Source organism: Lasioglossum baleicum, chromosome 1, assembly GCF_051020765.1.
Source record: "Lasioglossum baleicum chromosome 1, iyLasBale1, whole genome shotgun sequence".
Lineage (NCBI taxonomy): Eukaryota > Metazoa > Arthropoda > Insecta > Hymenoptera > Halictidae > Lasioglossum > Lasioglossum baleicum.
In genome coordinates, this window is record NC_134929.1 from 9,075,396 (window position 1) to 9,095,361 (window position 19,966).

The 19,966-nt window shown below is 41.7% G+C and overlaps 3 protein-coding genes across 4 annotated transcripts; 2 read left to right on the top strand and 1 right to left on the bottom strand.

The window, feature by feature from the left end:
- Positions 1-2,933: 2,933 nt before the first annotated feature.
- Hgo (homogentisate 1,2-dioxygenase) lies at positions 2,934-8,403 on the top strand. Its single transcript, XM_076433676.1, has 8 exons — positions 2,934-3,169; positions 3,265-3,400; positions 4,154-4,287; positions 4,353-4,539; positions 6,333-6,512; positions 6,584-6,807; positions 6,875-7,001; positions 7,890-8,403. The coding sequence occupies exons 1-8, from the start codon at positions 3,152-3,154 to the stop codon at positions 8,219-8,221; spliced, it is 1,338 nt and encodes a 445-aa protein (XP_076289791.1). The 5' UTR covers positions 2,934-3,151; the 3' UTR covers positions 8,222-8,403.
- Positions 8,404-9,434: 1,031 nt separating this feature from the next.
- Positions 9,435-15,342, top strand: Nup214 (nuclear pore complex protein Nup214). Of its 2 annotated transcripts, XM_076428914.1 has the most exons (6): positions 9,435-9,638; positions 9,908-10,201; positions 10,285-12,424; positions 12,509-14,428; positions 14,947-15,127; positions 15,205-15,342. In XM_076428914.1, exons 1-6 carry the CDS (start codon positions 9,606-9,608, stop codon positions 15,230-15,232), a joined length of 4,596 nt encoding a protein of 1,531 aa, XP_076285029.1. In that variant the 5' UTR covers positions 9,435-9,605; the 3' UTR covers positions 15,233-15,342. The 2 variants fall into 2 exon arrangements, with proteins under 2 accessions (XP_076285029.1, XP_076284953.1); XM_076428838.1 differs by having other exon boundaries at positions 10,285-14,428.
- Ints4 (integrator complex subunit 4) lies at positions 10,004-19,944 on the bottom strand. Its single transcript, XM_076429727.1, has 8 exons — positions 19,794-19,944; positions 19,521-19,694; positions 18,584-19,002; positions 18,171-18,497; positions 17,836-18,100; positions 17,308-17,770; positions 16,579-17,062; positions 10,004-16,228 (listed from the first exon to the last, which is right to left on the bottom strand). The coding sequence occupies exons 2-8, from the start codon at positions 19,569-19,571 to the stop codon at positions 15,505-15,507; spliced, it is 2,733 nt and encodes a 910-aa protein (XP_076285842.1). The 5' UTR covers positions 19,572-19,694; positions 19,794-19,944; the 3' UTR covers positions 10,004-15,504.
- Positions 19,945-19,966: the final 22 nt, after the last annotated feature.

Here is a 19,966-nt window from a genome sequence, read left to right on the forward strand (position 1 = left end):
GATTCGGGGATCTCGTTGGCGACTCCGCGAGCTTCGATCGTTGCGACGGCGACGTCGTGTCCTCTTTCTCCCCTTCTCATTTACCGTTCTTTCTTTCCGTCGAACGTTGTTTCGACGAGGGTCTGCTTCCGCGAACGAATGCGCCGCAATTCTCGATCCCCTCGCCTCCCGATGCGCCCTCGAGTTCTCGCGTTTCGCGAGCGCAGCTTCTCCTGTCCCCGAGCAGCTACCTTCGTCGTTTGCTACGAAACTAGTTGCAAAACGTTTCCAATTCGTTGGTCGCCAGCCGGAGCGGTCTCGATCGGTGAACGGGTCCGCGTTCGCCAACGGGTAGGCGAGAACGGGGCGAGTCGGTACAGTTTTCAGTTTCTCATTTCTGCAATTTTTGTTTGAGTCCCGGTTACGTGAAAAACAAAGTATGCGAAAATATTGCTCGCGAGCCTTCCTCTTTAAACAAATACATACGTACAAAGCTGTACAATATTGGGTCGGCAAGAAAGTAATTTCGGTATTTTATGGTGAAATAAAACCGAATTTTATTATTGAAGCAACGAACTTTTGCCATCTTTCTGGTAGCTTCATAATTCTTTTTGTCCTAAATTTTCTGTCCTAAAATTTTTGATCCTCGGCAAACAACTGATCCAAGTGCAATTGTGAATGTTTTACCGTTCAAAGAGTTGCGTAAACTTCGAAATAAATGGTAGCCTGATGTTGCAAAGTCTGGGCTATATGGTAGATGTGACATCACTTCCCCACCAAGCTCCAATAATTTTTCACGTATTACCAAAGATGTGTGTGGCCCAGCGTTATCATGGTGGAAGTCTTCGAAGTCCACGAAGTTTCGAAGTCTTCGAATCGTATGAAGTTGTAACTTACGAGTTTCATGCTATGTCACGATTTTTGACAAATAAAAATGTAAATAAAAAATTTGACAGAATTTTCACAGAATATAAATACAACCAATTATAAAAAGTATATTTATTGTACAAATAAATTTACTACGGAGGTTTGAAATTCGGAATTTCAAGATCTTCAACCTTCGAAGGAAAGTAACAGCCCTAATATTGGAAAGTAATTTCGGTATTTTAAAATGAAATAAAAGCAATGAATTTTAGTGAGTAAGATATTCTCCTCTTGTTCGATGATTTTTTGCCAAAAAGAATAAATAAGAAAATATTTTATTGATGAGAGTTCATCGCTTGAATAAAGAAATTCGGTTCTACTTCATCTTAAAATACCGAAATTCCTTGCTTGCCAACCCAATATCGTACAGCTTTTACTACATGTAGCTTTTGCTACATTTAAATCAGAATAAAACAATAAAATATACTGTGAAAACTGTATACATTTGTATGAAAGGACCTCGGTCCGTATATAATAATAATAATAATAATAATAATAATAAAATGAAGCTGGAAGCTTGTATTCTTTGATTACCATTTTGTTGAAGGCAAGTAAGATTTATGGACGGCAGAGTAGGGCAATAATCAACTAATATTTAAAAATGACTAATAGTCTTTTTGAATGTTAGTCATAGCAAAATAGTCATTAGTCGAAACTTTTTGATTAGTTAGTGATAACTAGACTGCGGATCTTTATGCATTTATAGCAAAATTAAGAAGTTGAAAAGCAAAATTGTTGAAAAATTAAAAAAATTGTAAATGTCACCACTCTCACAAAATTCGCCTTACCATTTCGAGTATTAAACTGAACTGTTCGAATTCTAAATACCAACATGTGTTCTTACAGCTGATTCACACACACAGCAAAGCAATATAAGGTCGTAACATCATAACTTGTTGAGGCTTCTTCAGTATTATATCGACGTATCACTATTATCGACGCTATTCGGTTATGATACGAGTGCCTATTAATAGATTAAATAAATTTAACAAGATTAATGATTCATATGAGCATGAGATATGCATATACACGGTAAATAATATGTTTTTCAAGAGAAATATGCAAAACATACGCATTATGCAAAAAGTGCAAAATAAAAAACATATTTTTGGAATCCTCTAATCGCAAAACATATTTCTGTTTAAGTCCTATTGCTTTATCAGATTCCTATACATATAAATACGCATTTGCATAAACATCCGCAGTCTACTTATTAGTGAATTAGTAGTTGATGATCAGTCATAGATCTTTCAGTCACTATTGTGCGATTAAGATTAATATTATTAATTCTATCACTAACTAATCAAAGAGTTTTGACTACTGACTATGTTGCTATGACTAACATTCAAAAAGACTCTATTAGTCATTTTTAAATATTATTTGATTATTGCCCTACTCTGATGTACAGGAGTGTACGTTATCGAGTTGGCCGTTCGTATTATAGTGACATTGGCCCTTCATTGGAAATGATCGTTGGCCTATCTGTATAAAAAGGCGACATCTCTACCGGTTGGCCAACAACCAAGATATCAACGAAGACCCAACAAACCGCTAACCATGAATAATGCTACTAGTCTACTGTTTAAAAAAGTTTAAAATATAAAATCTGAGACCGGTCATCTGACCGGTGCTGCTAGTTTTAGCGTTGATACATATGCAGAAGCGTGACGAACCAATGGAACGATATGATACGGAAAACTCGTAGCTTTCGCTGGTTCGAGCGAAACTCGAAATTTTCCGGTGCGTCTATGTGGGGCGTGCTCGTGTCGGTTTCTCGCTCGCTTTTACATAAATTTATCGGAAACCGGATTATAATTTTTGCGTGGCGTAGATCGCGACGGTGGCCCCAGTCACGAGATAGCGACGAGATAGCAGCGGCAAAGAGGATACGCAATCAATGATTGCAAACGTATTCACGTTTTTTTTATTATTGGTTCAGACCAGCTCGCAGCGGTCGCGTGTATCGGCAAGGTCTCGACATCGAGGGGCTCGCCTCGAGAATTAATCGAGTCGCACATAAATTTTCGCGCAGCACGCGGAATGACATGGGTGTCCGACCGAATCTTTTAACGAGCCGTGCCCTCGTAGGAACGGCCACGCGATTGGTCGATGATCCTGCGATCGACGTAAACATGTTTTTCTTTTGCCGGACAACAATCTCGTTGCGACGGACGCGCGTTGTCTCGCGTATAAAAGACCGCCACGGTGGAAAAGAACCGTGTATTTCTCTGAGGAAGAACGTCGCGCGATGAAGGACGAGTTAAAGGTAAGAGGACGTTGCGAATCGTATCAATCTCGATGGTTTCATTGATGGAACCATTGATAGAGACTTCATTGGTGATTTCCGCCGCGTCGTTCCAGTATCTGACGGGGTTCGGTTGCGAGTTCTCCAGCGAGGACCAACGCTGTCCCGGTGCTCTGCCCGTGGGCCAAAACAGCCCGCAAAAGTGTCCGTACGGGCTGTACGCCGAGCAACTCTCCGGTTCCGCGTTCACCGGTACGTAATCGATCCAATCGTACTGCTTCGTACAGACCTGAACATTTCGCCGAATTTGCACCGAACGACAAACCAAAGGAAACGGAAAATCGACGCAGATATCACATGATGTCTTGAAGACGTTCATTTTACGTCCACTTTAGATCTGAACGTCTTACGACCTAAATTGAATATCTCTAAGACGCGTTACAGACGTCCCCAACTCAAGGACGTCTGTTTCAAGACGTTTTTAATGTTTTTTACCACGCTTATCTAGCTTGCCGAGTTGTCGTTGTTGTTGTTGTATGCGTCAAATCTTGTAATCGAATTTGAAACCACCTCCCGATGAGCTAGAGTCTTGAAACTTTAAACATAGCTCAGAACTGGATGATAATGCAATATTAAGAAACAACAAATAACAAATATGAACGTTACGCCGTTCTTTTTAAATGAAAACAAATTTGATTCGTTCGTAATCAATTAAAATAAACGTAGCCGTACAAGAAATATAAATTTTCTTTTCTCTTCCACAATATTCATGGTGATAAAGACGTTTTAATCACTGTAACTCTAAAGAAAATGATATGGCAAGAAGTTGAAGACATCCAATGTAGGTCGTAAGACGTTCAGATGTAAAATGAACGTCTTTAAGACATCGTGTGCTATCTGCATCGATTCTCTGTACCGTTCGCCGTTCGGCGAAATGTTCAGCTCTGTACGAAGCTTACGAACGTAGTTTCGTTGTCGTAATCGCAAGTTTGTCGGGTCTCTCAGCTCCACGATCTTCGAACGAACGTTCTTGGCTGTACCGGATCAGACCGTCCGTCGTTCACGAACGCTTTGTCCCCGTCGAAGGAGCATCCGGTCTCGACTACGACTGGAACTACGCTCGTTCGACACCGAATCAGGTAGGCACACTTTTCTTCTCCAGCTGCTTCTTGCTTGTAGAACACTTAGCGTGGTTGCGTTTCAGCTGAAATGGAAGGTGTTCGACGTGCCGAGCAGACGAGCTAAGGAAGTCGATTTCGTCGACGGATTGCGTACAATATGCGGCGCCGGTGACTGTCGCATGCGGCAAGGTGTCGCGATCCACGTGTACCTGTGCAACGCCTCCATGGTCGACAGGGCGCTCTACAACGCCGATGGAGATTTTCTGATCGGTACGCGCAAGCATAGAACATTTTAAGGCGGTAGATTCGTTTCCAGGATTGCAAGGGTGCGGGATTCGCCTTCTCAATTCTCGATAATACAAACACGGGAGTTTTCAGTAGTCAGAAACGCTAGATAAAAGACCAATCTAGGGCACTATCCCCCTAAAAACTCCTATTTTTTCGTTTACGAAGCGTAATTTGCATTATTCGGCAGCATGTAGTTATGAAAATAGCTAGTGGGTTGGCAAGAAAGTAATTTTGGTATTTTAAGGTGAAATAAAACCGAAAAATATTTTCTTATTTATTCCTTTTGGCAAAAAATCATCGCACAAAAGGGAAAATATCTTATTTATTAAAAATTATTGCTTGAATAAAAAAATTGAACTCTATTTCACCTTAAAATACCGAAATCAGTTTCGTACCAACCCAATACATGCGCAGTTCTACATTACGCCTCGTAAACGAAAAACTAAAACTTTTGAGGGAGATAGCGCCCGTGTTTGGCGCTATGTTTGTATTATCGAGAAATGAGAAAGCGAATCTCGCACTCTTGCAATCGTGGAAAAAGGAGTCTACCTTTTAAGAGCGATCAGGCTCTACGCGTTGCACAGTGGTCCTTTCCATTGATTTAGCTGGCAGGAATGGTTTATAATGAGGTCCCAGAACGTTTCCAAATCACATATAATATTATTTTTTATTTGTTCAAGTATTTTAAGACCATTTTTCAATACCTTTTCAATATTTCTTGGTATTTTAAATAAAAAGCAATGTATTGTTGAACTAAACAATACAAATTAATAACAGTCCAGGTAGCACAAAGACGTCTTAACATTAGACCTACCATCACCGGTCAAAATGACCGGTTTCAGATTTTTTATTGTAGGATTATTGATGTAATAAAAATAATTTCATAAGAAATGATTGTATAGATATCTTTATGAGCACATGTTACAATAGGAGCTGCACAAAGTCTAAGTAAAATCAATCTTGTCATTTTTATAAGAGAACATGTACCAGTTACTTTTAAGGTTCGGTAGGTTTAGTGTTAAAGACGTCTGTTTACTGAACGCATTGTGTTACAAAACGGTACGTCTTTAAAACGACGCACAGTGGGTAAAGCCGATGAATTCTGTGTCAAAATCAAAGAACTTTCGATAGAAATGAGATGGAGCGATGAAATTTTTTTAAAATGAAAGCTGAAACTTTGCAAAATATGAAATAATTATGGAGATTGTAGAACAAACGTTTTTTAACCTTGAGAAAATTCGTTAAACCTGCACAATTTCAAGAAAATTATAGTTTTTCCAATACCACACGCGGAAGAAATTTTTTTTTGCGCGTGGTATTGGAAAAACCACAATTTTCTTGAAATTGTACAAGTTCAACGAATTTTCTCAAGGTTAAAAAACGTTCGTACCACAATCTCCATAATTATTTCATATTCTGCAAAGTTTCAGCTTTCATTTTAAAAAAATTTCATCGCTCTATCTCATTTCTATCGAAAGTTCTTTGATTTTGACACAGAATTCATCGGTTTTACCCACTGTGCGACGTCTCGAAAAAGACGTGTTCAAGACTTATTTCGTCTTATTTCAGACGTTAAAACGATGTCTCAAAAAAGAAGTCTTTTTAAGATGTAAGACTTTCAAATCTAAACTGGACGTAAGAAGTACGAAGGGTTTGAATCCTTTTATTTGATTGTGTTACGTCGCTTCTTCAACTGCTATGGTTATTAAGATCCTGTTATTTGGATCCTGATCGAACCAGAATATGTAGTATTATGCATTTCTCGTTCCCCGCAGTGCCGCAGCTGGGCTCGTTGCTCATCACCACCGAGTTCGGCAAGATCCGATGCGACCCGAACGAGATATGCGTGATCCAGCAGGGCATACGTTTCCACGTGACGGTTTTCGGGCCGTCCCGGGGATACATTCTCGAGGTGTTCGACGGCCACTTTCGGCTGCCCGAATTGGGACCGATAGGTAAACGCAAACACTTCTCGAACGAGAGAGAACGTTAGTTTTCCAATTTGCGCTATCGCTTTACCGGGCAGGAGCGAACGGCTTGGCGAATCCGAGAGACTTTCAAACGCCCGTCGCCTGGTACGAGGACCGCGAGACCGGCTACAAGATCGTCAGCAAATTTCAGGGGAAATTGTTCGTCGCCGAACAACGTCACAGTCCTTTCGACGTGGTGGCCTGGCACGGGAACTATGTCCCGTACAAATACAACCTGGACAGGTTCATGGTCGTGAATTCGGTCTCCTTCGATCATTGCGTACGTATCGGAATCGTTTGTAGCACGTCGATCGAGTAGACCAACCGATGGATCGTTTTCTTTTCAGGACCCCTCCATCTTTACCGTTTTAACATGCCCGTCGCTGAAGCCTGGAACCGCGGCGGCCGATTTCGTCATCTTTCCGCCGCGATGGTCCGTCCAACAACATACTTTTCGTCCGCCCTATTATCATCGTAAGTAAAACGACGCGAATTTCTATGTGCTTGCATCTCCGACTGAAGGACCGAGGCAACGAATTTCAAAGATGGAGACCACGCTCATTCCTCCACCCGTTTTCTTTTCTTTGTGCTTTTTCACTTTCTCGCTTAGCCGCTTGCTTGCTTGCCCGGTTGCCCGCTTACCTGCTTTCCCGGTTTCCCGCTTTCCCGCTTTCCCGCTGAAACGTAAATAACGAGGCGTGGAGTAAACCGCTCCGCTCGTTCCGTCCTTTGCTCTTCCATCGCGATTCGTTGTCAATCGAGCGATTCGCCGACGAGCGGCTCCCTCCACGGCGCAGCGCGCACACGGCTCGCTATGCTAGACCGCTTCTAAAAATCGCAGAGCCGCGAGACATCGGTGAAAACTTGAAATTTTCTCCAATTACACCGATCGGCTTCCTTTTTCTTTCACGACGATAATTCTGACGTTTCTTGCGCCGGCGAACGTACAATTCCATCTCTGTCCCCTCCCGTTTACTCGACCGTCGGCTACCGTCTCTTCTAATCGTTGCTGATCGCTATCGATCGCTACCGATCCCCGTCCGCTACCTCTCTTTTCTATTTTACGACTCTCGACATTGAATTCCCGCGCATCGACCCATCTGCGAACGACGCACAGCGGGACCTTTCGTCCAAATCGGAGACAAAATCGAAGAACTTTCGATAGAAATGAGGTAGAACGATGAAATTTTTTTTATATTAAAGCTGAAACTTTGCAGAATATGGGAAAATAGGGAGATTATGGTAAGAACGTTTTTCAACGTCGAGAAAATTCGTTAAACTTGCACAATTTCGAGAAAATTGCAATTTCGGCGAAATGCTCAGGTCTGTACGAATCATTACGCCGCTGACTTTGACCCTCAGGAAATTGTATGAGCGAGTTCATGGGCCTCGTGAAGGGGCGCTACGAAGCCAAAGAGGAAAGTTTTCATCCGGGAGAAGCGTCCTTGCACTCGATTATGACGCCTCACGGGCCGGATGCACTCTGTTTCGAAACCGCTTCGAACTGCAAGCTCGAACCCGAGCACATCGCCGAAGGAACCATGGCTTTCATGTTCGAGACCTGTTACAGCTTGGTGGCCACCGAATGGGCGACCACGGTCTCCAACAAGCTCGACCACGATTACAACAAATGCTGGGAACCTCTCGAGAAGCATTTCGACCCGAACGCTAAACCTGCAACGTCCGATCCTTGATCATGAACGACCGGATTGTCTAGCGACGTATCGCGAACACCCGTCGTTATTTTATATTCCCGCTACCATGTTTTTATGTATGTTTTATTACAATTTATATATAACATATAACATTTATAAATAAATGATAAACATGTATTTATGTTCCTCCAAGAAAAAGAACAGATACATCGTGTAAGAAACGTGTCGGAGCTGTTCTCTATCTGATAGCAGACTTTATGAATAACGCATCATTATTTAAGATATATTTCGAGATAAACAAAATGCAATTACAGACATTTCTCTTAATTATGCTTTGAGAAAGTTTGCGGTATTGGTTACTCCTTATTATAAATGATTCTTTCCGCTTTTTCTATAAGACGGAATATAAATTCCGGCAAGAATCATCTGTTTCGTTCAAAGGTCAGTACAACGCTAACTAACGTAGCGGCGAAACGCTGAAACTGATAGCCAAACGTTATCGATAGCTTGTAAAATAGGCATCTACATTATCGGCAACCGCGTCATGATTCCGGAATTTAGTGTCGACGCCATCTAGCAATAGCTGGTGAGACTGGATGGTAAACAAGTTTGGCTAGCAGTTTGAGCATTTTGCCGCTACGTCAATTGGCGCTGTACGGAGCTTTGAACTTTGAACGGAACAGATGATTCTTGCCGGAATTTGTATTCCGTCTCATGGGAAAAGCGGCAAGAATCATTTTCCCTCGAATGAAAATAATATTTCAATACTTCCTCTGATACTTCCTATTATCGTTTTATAAATATTTGCGATGTGAGAATGTAGAATAAATCATTAGTAGATTTTACATATACAATTGATTGTTTTATTCGATCACTACTTCTAAAATTAGGTCTATTCTCATGTATCGATGACAAGCTATTGGCTATTGGCTATTTCCGCAAAAACCATAACTATTTTTAGCTATTTTTACAGTCACAGATTTACCAGAACTATTTTGAAATTATAAAAGTTTTGTATAATTTGTATATTTGTATGTAAAGGTAGAATTTGATTTGCAAAACAGTGAAATTGATTTACAAAAAGGTGAAATTAATTTGCATAAGGTTCAATTTGACTTGCAAAAGGGGGAATTTGGAGTACAAAACCTACACAAAAACGCTGTTTCTTGATTTATTCAAGTTTTTGTTTACTGAGCAAAAATTGATAGAATATTCTACTCCAATTCTACTCTTATATATATCTTGTTCACGGTCATACAATATATATGCTTCAACTCTCGATCTATGCATAATCTGAGGTTGTGCAACTGTCGTACGATACACACTTTCGTTTAATTTTGTATTTAACCTGGAAATAGTCCGGCGAATTAATTTTTCAACGCAATTGAATAATTCCATGAAGATTACAGTGAAATAATTAAACATGAAAACTGCGCCTGATCCAAAAGACGTCCAGGTATTGCGTGTTATTTCTTAATACTGTAACCGCAAATACTAGCTTTGTACTTTATAACCTTGTCAGAGCTATTTTCGATTTGAATTTCAAAACAATATCCCGTCTTTCAACGGTTTAATTAAAAGAATGATATGAACCGAATGTAATAAGCTTTCGCTAACAACGATATATATATACTTAATTTATTCCTGCGAATGTATAAGCTTGTGTATGTATGCGTGTGTATGTTGTAATTCTATAAAACTGATTCGAACAATTATCTTTTTCAGGAATTTCAATTTAAACAGTCGCATATCTCCCAAATTTTAGATGGATACACATCTGTCCCAATTGCCTGCAGTCTAATCACTGCAGACAAGAAAAGGGGTTTATTATATGTAGGTCAAAAGAATAAGATATTTGTATTGAAGCCGGGAGAGGACAGCAACCCAGAATGGAAAATAGAAGTTGAAACATCGATAATTATTTGTAAATTATTGCTTAGCTGTGATTGTTCCTACTTAGCGGTGGTACCGCAAGGACCGTTCATTTTAATTTACGATGTACAGGCTCTTACCAGAAGTGTACGTTTCGTAAATATATATTTTTATTGTTTATCAAACGTAAGATCGGTTGGTTCTAAACGTTGTCATTATTTTTCTTACAGAATTTACACTTATTACACGAAATTAGGATTTGTACGTCGAGCGGAGAGGTGTTCGTAAACGATGTACAATGGAACCCAACTGTTCCAGGAATGTTATGTACAGTAGCTAGTGATTATACAGTTGGTAGTTTTCAAATAAAAGAGGAGAAGACGATAGAATTGAAAGCTTTAGAGAGATTGAATGGGCTAGACGCTTTATGCGCAGCATGGAGTCCTAAAGGGAAACAAATAGTGGTCGGTTGCAAGAACGGAAATATTATACAACTAAAACCAGACCTGAAAGTAGCTAGAACGATTCCCGGTCCTACCCCGTACATCGGAGAAGTTGTTTCTATTTTATGGATCAGTAATTATCAGTTCTGCGCTGCTTACTTGGGTTCTGAACAGAGGATTAATGTTCTTATAGTTGACGCTCCTAAAGGCGAAGCAAATGCTATTTTCACATGTTACGAAGATATCACGTATGGAATAACAGATACCGAAGGAGAAGGAATGTTAACAACACGTTACTACTTTGATCATGTGCCAGAATGGGGTATTATTATCGCTGCTAGTAGTAACAGCAGTGAGATCGCAGTATTGGGATCTATGGACGGAGGTGCTACATGGAATCAATGGCAGCTGATTGACAGCGGTCGGGCTCAATTGCCATTGATTCATACCACGGAAAGTTATCCGGTAGGCTTAGCTGTAGATAGATCTCCCGTTCGAAAGTTACCGTGGGGAGCTGATTCTATTTTACCTATTCCGGTTCCCATACTACATATTCTGGCAACGTCCGGCCAACTCTGTAGCTTTCATATGGTGAATTTGACGCCCAATTGTCCTGCTATCAATAGTCCGCCTACAGAAATTGTTCCGACTCCGCCGCAACAATTGCAACAACAGTACAATGCTATTCCGTTGGACACGTCCCTTGTTATGAACGGTGTGATCACAAGTACTCCGCGTCCGAAGCAACTGGAAAGTCCTTCCGAGAGGCCAAAACCGGTTCCCACAAGGGATATTTTCGAGAAGACGTCTCTTCTGCAGCATCCACCGGAGAAACCGCTCGAGCAAAAGATTGAAACTGCAAACGTGGAAGTCAAGGTAGAACCACCTAAAGATGCACATTTGCAGAAGCCTGTAAAGCCAGATACGAAGACAACGGTAATTAAAAAAATAGTTGTGCAGGAACCTGTGCAGGAACAGAAGGCAACCGTTGAGGATGAGAGTAGAGACATTCGCGCTTACATAGAAGAACATAGTTTATTCGAAAAGGAGCTGCGCAACAGATTGGAAGCGCAAACTTGGGAATGCGGCACAGAAGAGGAATGTCGAAAACTTGTAGATACCTCTATTGTAATAGACCACTTTCTCAGAGAGCTGAGAGAAACGACGAACAGTTTATCTAGCGACATCGCCTATTTAAAAGCATTACTACTGCAATCGTTCGCTTGGGTCGAAGAGACCAAGTCGAAGAATGCAGCCAGCATAGATTTCCCCACTAGAAACTGCGGAGATAACAATAAGATGTTGGATCTACAGAAACTATATTATTACACCCAAACGCAGCTCGCACAAGCTAGTAAAATATTAGACTTGGAATGGTCTGATCATAAGACTCAGGAAAAGTCGCGAATGAAGATTCCCCACATGGAGTTTCTCTACCAGAATCTGATACTGCATACTAAAATCATTCTGCAGGAAAGAGGCAAAGTGGAGCAACTGAAGAAACAGTGGAAATTACTTACTCGTAACAACAACATATTCGGGTTGAATCGTTCGCTATCGAATCTAAGTGTAACGTCATCGAAATCATCGGTTTCCCTGCCAAGGAATGCTGGAATCATAGAAGCGCGTTGCAAAACTATCGCCAGGAAAACATTGAACTTCACTCAAGGAAAGCAGATTGAGCTGAGAGAGTACTTGTCTTCTTCTACCCCACGAATTATAAAACCTGTGACTCCGTCACCCAGCCAACATCGTTTGGAGGCGACACTGTCTTCTTTGGCTTCGCCGAATGCTGCACTCGCCGAGATCAAGAATAAAGTAGAATCGCCCGTCTCGAAACAGACTCCGATTGCTAAACAGACCACCGCCGAGAAACCAAAGCAACAAAGTCCGTTGGCTTCTCTCAACAGCATTGTTGCAAGAATCGGTACGAATGAACTTAATAACGTACCGACGCAAAGTAAATCGCAGACAAAACCACCCGCTTATACTGTGGCTTTCCCTGTTGCAGCTGGAACGAAACCGTCACAGGCAGAGAAAAAGTCAAGTCCACCGGTGACTCTTGCCACCCATCAAATTAGTAAACCGAACGATATCGTAGCATCGAGTCCAACTAATACTTTAATCCTTAACGTGCCGAGTTCGATCAAGTCTTTCCCTAAAGTTGATTCTATTCCATTCGGTACGCCAGCTCAGAAGTCTGAAGAAACTATTTTACAAAAATCTATGCCTAAAGAATCCGGTGCCAAACCTAGCAAAGATACCGTGTCGCTGAGCAGCGATTCTATGAAAGTACAAAGCAACTTATTCAATACCGGTACATTGAAAGACGTATTATCATTAACGGAAGCACCGTCGACGAAAGTACAGGAAATGAATTTGAACTCGTTGAAATTTGGACTCGCAACGACACCAACAACACCAGCAGCTACGAAATCCGATGCTGCAGCCGCATTTAGCTTCGCTACACCGAACACTGCAGCTGCGATCGCAAAGAGCACTTCGCAGACAATCTTCAGACAAGAGCAATCAACGATCGCGCAAACATTCTCTTTCGCTTCGAAACCGTCGACTCCTACAAGCTCGTTCAACCTGAAAATACCACAAACGGCAACAATGACGCCTCAGACGCAAGAAGCATTGAATTTAACTGGTTTGTTTACGGGACTGCAGAGCAATAATCAAACATCTGTACCTAGCAATAATCTGAACGCTGATGCAAAGTTCAACTACAAATCTACATTTGGAACTACACCTGGCTTTCAGATGTCGTTGGGGCAGATGTCTATCGGTCTGGCGAGTGGAGCTCCCGCAGCGGAAACTGTTACAACCTCCTCTTCGGTGACTATAGAAAAAGTTGCTTCTCCAGAATCTAAAGTTCCTACTTTCCCAAGTCCTGGGCAAGCTGCTCCTGCAACTACTACCGCTACTTCATTGTTCGGTGATCAGCCTGTTGCATCGAATGTCTCCATATTCGGAGGAATGTCGGGTTCTACCACACCGACCACGTCTACCGTTGCTTCTACGTCCAGTGGTACAGGTTTCGGAGGTCAAACTCCAACGACAATCCCCATGTCGATATTCGGTGGTTTCAAGCCCGCTCCCACAACTGGTACAGCTACGATTGCAACAACATCTGTTGTTGTTGTCTCTAGCGAGACACTCCCTGTCTCTTCGTTTCAAATGTCTTTGCCACAGCCCACGTTCGGAGAGACTGTCGCAAATCTGCCCCCTGTAAGCCCCGTTAGCGCTAACAGCAGCACCACTCCGTCTACATTGACCTTCGACACTGCGACAACAACCTCTGTCACTTCAGTTTTCGGGAAACCGTCTGCTCTCACGATGAACGCTCAATTCCCAAGCACACCGCCCGTTTCTTCCGCAGCGAACACCTTCGGCAAACCAATTATCAGTCCCGCGTCCATACCTTTCGGAAGTACCACGAACACATCTATATTCGGCGGTATGCCAACTACTTCTGCGAACACTTCGATCTTTAGCGGAAACAATACTAACTCGATTTTCGGTGGAAACACGCAAGCGTCTCCTTCCAGTTCCATCTTCGGGGGAAACGCGTCTACGATGAACAGCTTCAGTACACCTCCGAAATCTCTTTTTGACAATAACGCTCAAAAATCTGGCTCGATATTCGATGGTACACCGAACACGGGAGCTACGTCTTTCTTCGGAGGTGGTGCACCCAATGCTGCAGCTGGTGCAGCATCTCCCGGGTCTACGTCTATATTTGGAGGCAGCGCTACCCCGATGGGTATGGAACAACCTGCGCTAGGCGCGCAACCCGCGTTTGGACAAGCACCTGCATTTGGTACCAAACCAGTATTTGGATCGGCACCAACGTTTGGTTCGACAAAGCCGATTTTCGGCGATACGTTCGGAACGACAGCGTTTGGAGCTAGCGCATCTCCTCCGGGTAACTAACTTGGATTTTGTGCACTTCTACACATTGTTGAACCGTCGGGCGCAAGCGATCTGATAGACACCGCGAGCATTTAGGCACCTCGCCCCGCCACTAGGCGATCTTGGCACTTGGCGCTTCCAGTAGCTGCCTTTTTGGGCCCAAAAGGGCGGTCAACAGTTGTATAAATAAACTTAACTAGGTGTTTATTATGTTTTTTGCGCCCGACGGAAGGTTAAGGGAGTAGACTCGTTTCTAGAATTGCAAGGATGCGAGATGCACCTTCTCATTTCTCGATAATGTAAAGATAGGATTTTTCAGTAGTCAAAAGTCCCACTTTTACGTTTACGAAATGATGTTTTCTATCTGAGCCCGTAGCGATAATTTAAAAAATGCGTTTTGTAGATTCCGGTAACTTATGTGTATACTGAAAGTTTATATGAAATGAGAAGGCGCATCCCGGACTCTCGCATTCCTGGAAACGAGACTACCTATCCTTAAAATACAAAGACTAACGATATGCATTTAAACAGCGTTCGGTAGTCCACCAGCAATGGGCAGCCCCACGGCAATGGATAACAACATGTCTAAAGTTTTCGGAACCGTAAGCGGTAACAATACATTCGAATCTTTGGCTACCCAGCCAGGTGGACTGACTTTCAGCAGTTTAGCTCAAAAAAGTCCAGAACCAGACAAACCTCCATCGTTCAGCGGGTAACTAAATGACAATTACAAATCCTTGAATGCCGAATAGACGATTCATCGATTAATCTGTTCTTTTCTTTTTTTAGTGGGAGCTCTTTCTCGAGTTGGCGGTAGTCCGCAACGTCTACACTAGGTTAAACAACTGTCAGATTTTTCGTACAGATTATTCTTCTAACTAGAGAATAATAATGTGAATTCAGCATCGTCGATCAGTTCAAATCATGTATTTATAATTGTCTTATTAGAAGCCGACGGCAACGACGTTGATTTTCAACCATCCTTCAGAATCGTATCATACAAACATGAAATGTGATTTAGTGTATTTCAGATTTATTTACAAGAAACGAACATTGTATAAAACATTCTGCCGTTGTATGAAAATATCATTAGATACCTCTCTTTACAGGCTTCGGTGCTATCGATACTTTGGTCGGTTTGCAGAGATCGATAACACACGGATCGTCGAGCGCCGCCGACGGTACAAGCAGCGCAAGAGATATTTCTACGTTGCACGCTTCCATCCAAACTTGATGAGACAACAGAACTGTAGTCTTCAATCTGTAGTCGTTTTGTTCCGTGTTCTGTAACCGTAGATCGGACTTACGTGGCAGTAATAACTGCACTTGTTGATCAGGGTGTCTCAGTTTAACGCGGAGTATGCTCGGGTCTCTCAAGTTCAACAATTTAGCTGTTAACGGGATGCCCAGTAGAAGACCACCGGTGAACTTCAATGCGGCATCCGCATCGCCTCTAGGTTCCTCTATAATTGCCCTACAGAATCGCGTGGACACCGACGGCCTCGGCAGTCGTTCCTCTCCTTGCGCTGCAGGCGTTAAAAGCAACGGCAACAGTAACCGTGTCAATGATCCTGGTTTCACATCAGCCAACGTCGGGATTTGTAGAACAAGAGCTCTAGAAAACGTCGGCAACTTCGATGTGTCTTGCGGCAAGGTGTCGGCTTCGGAAAGGAAATACCGAGTCAGCGGTAGAGCACTTCTTCCGGTCACGCTTCTTGTAACTCGTATCAGTTCGACTGCCAACGCTTTCAGCCACAAGTCAACGGCTAGCATCGTGTCGGTTTCGCCTAGTCCACTGAACAATCGCTGCAACCTGAAAATCGTCAATTTCATATGCCACATCCTGTAAACAGGGTGGTCCACCTAAAGATCTCCTTTTTTTGCGATGACTAGACTGCGACTCTTTATGCCAAATAAAAATTGTCTGTATCGATTCCAAGAAATAGAAGCTAGATTGAATGTTATTTCTCCCCTTAATGATTTTAACCCTTAGCACTCTAGCTAAGTTGATATCTAATGAATTCCTACACATTTAAGTATTGTACTAGTTATTAGATCAATTTTATACCCATGATTATATTTGTTATATCACGAAAAATAAAGGAGATATTTAGGTGGACCACCCACCATGTATAACGGTAAAAAATGTGAGATACGTCATACTTTTGAGTATTTCGAAGAAGAACCGAAACGTTGGTGGTCGTGTTGGGGAACGGACTGGTGGATATCGAGTTTGCCGACGTTACCGAGAATTCTTTCAATACGGACTTCAAAAGCAGCAAACATCGTATGTAAAGAGCGGTGAACCGCGCTGCTCCTTCCATACGATAATCCATTTCTGCCAAACGATCCAAATCGATGGCTGCAGCTTCTAGGAGCTGGGTATGAACTCTACCACTCGGCCTTGCATTCTCAACGCCCGTCACCACCTTCTCTAGAAATTCTTTCCCACGTTCGGTCTCCTCGTCGGTTTTGTCTTCCTTCTCGAAGCCTGGCCCGCTCGTTATAGCTGGTCGCAATCGAGGAACTAAATGCGGCATCGTGTCCCGCAAATAATGATAATGTTTCGATGTATGTTCTGTGAAAAGAGCGTGCATACTTGGACAATGGAACGCCGCGTTAAATATCATCACCAACACGCTTGCATCTATTATTTGTAGTCAAGGATATCGTAATAGTTTATAATATATGGGCGAAAACCGTAATAGTTTAGAATCTATGGCTGTTGTCAAGCCATCAAGACAAGCAATGTTAACAAACAGAAAAACAGTACCTCGCTGACTGTAAACCGAGCAACACGCACATTTAATAAACAACTTTTATAAATGCCCTACTATATTATTAAGAAGTCGAAGACTTATCGTACAGTAAAATTGACTGGTGAAAGGATACAAGACGGTTCGTCTACATCCGGTTCCGGTGTGTCAAAGAATGGGTGTCGACCAAGAAGCTGAGGTACCAAAGGCAACGTCAAATATGGATGTGAAGCTCCCAATGCTGCCAAACAGCTTCTAATGCTCTCTCTGTCTTGTGGATAACGACTCAAGTTTTCAAGCAGCCGATTTACACACATGTACAAGCAATTCCTTGTGGCTAGCCGGCTGGCAGCCAAAGTGGCGTGCAGACCTTCTCGCACCTCGCCTGAAAAGTCTTCTAGCGCGCCCAATATCGTCTCCAGTTGATCCTCCCGAAGCGTTACGCTCGCAGACATTTTCCTTAGCGATTCGATAGCCCTCAATCTTACATCTTGAATCTCATCGTTGAACATGTCTACCATGAAGTCTAGGGCAATCCTAGCTATGTTCGGTTGTTCCAAAGATAATGTACAAAGTGCCTCGACCGCTGCTGTTCGTACCTAAAAATAATTTATCGTATACGTCGAATATATTAACCATTAATGTAAACGCGTATAAGCACTACCTCTAAGAACTCGTCTTCCAAACCGTGGATAAAAGCACCGCAAGATCCACTCTTCTCTTCGACTTCTGGCCTATCCGTTTCTATGATTTTTTGTTTTTTGTCTAATGCTTGCTCTATGTATCGTTGAGACACGCCTTTCATCGAACCTAGAAGCGTCATTGCCGACGTTCTGACTCTTGGTGATAAATCACCCATGAAACTGCATATTTGTGAGAACGCACAGTCTACCATGCGTGTATCCTCTCCGTCCGAACCCATAATCATGCTGAAAAACGGTTCCATGAATAAATGTTCAATGTAACTTTGTACTAAAATTATATACTTAAACATATTACTTCTCAGGATATTCTCTTCCTAAGAGCCATATCAGTTTTAAAACCGCACGTCGAACGATCTCATAGTCATCCCTGAGCGCGGCACAAGCTTCACCAAAGAAACTCGCAGGCAGTCTGCAACCTCTATGAGAATGAAGTTCTGCCATTGTTTCGAATGCTTGAGCACGAACTCTCGGATCTTGAGATCGTGCATAGTTGCCAACAAATATTAACGTGTCGTCTGCAGTATTCGCAGACAAGTATCTACCGATGATGGAAAGACAACGTGTCTGCACACCGTGCCATGTGTCTGGTAAATGTTCGCGAGCAATTTTCAAAACCAGACTCCTAAAACAAGATAGGTTCTTTTATCGTAATATGAAAATAAATATATGTATACATAAATAAATATATATTATATAAATATAAGATACCTCTGGTAATCTCCTAATTTCAACAAGGTTGCCAGACCTTGGCTCTTTACTCTATGCGATTCTTCGTTCCTCAGAAGTTCAGCAGTTTCGTTGACAATTCTTGTCTTTTCTGCAGAATCATGCGTTATCTCTCCTAATTCTGCAAATATCCAAAGTATCTTAGCACGAACTGCTGCTTCCGTTTCAATGGAAAATCTCTCTGATAACTTCTTTACGACTGTGGGAACCTCCTCTGGAGAGATGTAAGCTATGGTATCAGATATACGAACAAGAAGCTGTAAAGCATCGTTGCCGCATTTAGATTTCTCTAGACATTCTATGTAAGCTAACGCAGAACTGCCCTCTGTTCCATTCTTACTCCCTGATGTGGAGGCCAAGCGTAGTGTTTTTAACCGTTTTAGCGGTGGCTCGGTTACAACCTAAACACAATATAGTTTTATGAAGAAATTACATTTAAAAGTCATTAAGCCTTAAACGAGTCTACACTCGTTTTCAGGATTGCAAGGGTGCAGGATTTTCAGTAGTCAAGAGCACTAGCTGAAAGATCAATCTAGCCCGCAGTCACCCTCAAAAGTTCTATTTTTACGTTTACAAGGCGTAATTTGCATTATTCAGCAGCATGTAGGGTAAAGATACCAGTTAGCGTGCCCCAACCAGTTATCAGACACAAAACGAACTTTTTAGAAATTAATAAAAGTAACATGAACTACCTAGTATTACTTTATTTTGAAAAATAAAATTGATGTTTCCCCTTCGTATATAAATCAAAAGTATTACAACAATTGAAAACATTAGTTAAAAACCTTATTCCCCAAGACAATGCAATTTTTCGTTTCCGATTATAGAAAATGCTAAGAAACTGTGATACACCAGAGGATAATAAAATAATGATTAAACAAGACTACCTCCTTAAAAATGATTAAACAATATAGGGTACCTGACTCTGCGTAAACTCTGCCAACACTCTTTTCTTCATTAAAGCTGCCATATTAACAAATTGCCGAACATTTGTTCATCAGGAAAATAAACGTTACATAGGTTATGTTCCCTAATGTTTATTTACGAAGATCCCGACTAAATACGTAAATATGTTTGTTCGATGTTTACGAATCTAAAAAATAAAACATTTATATAGTATCCAACTTCTTTCGATAAAATTCGAGAATTACCACATATTCATTAACATAAATAATATCTAAATTATACTTACAAGACGGTCCAAACCTTTTAATAAATTGTAAGGTTATGTTACTGTCAGCTGATCGCGTTGCTTGCACGATCATCGAAATTAATGAATGTCAATCATTTCTAATTATGAGTAACAGTGTACATGGTACGCTACATGCTAATTACATGATTCATATCATTGGTAAAACATTATAT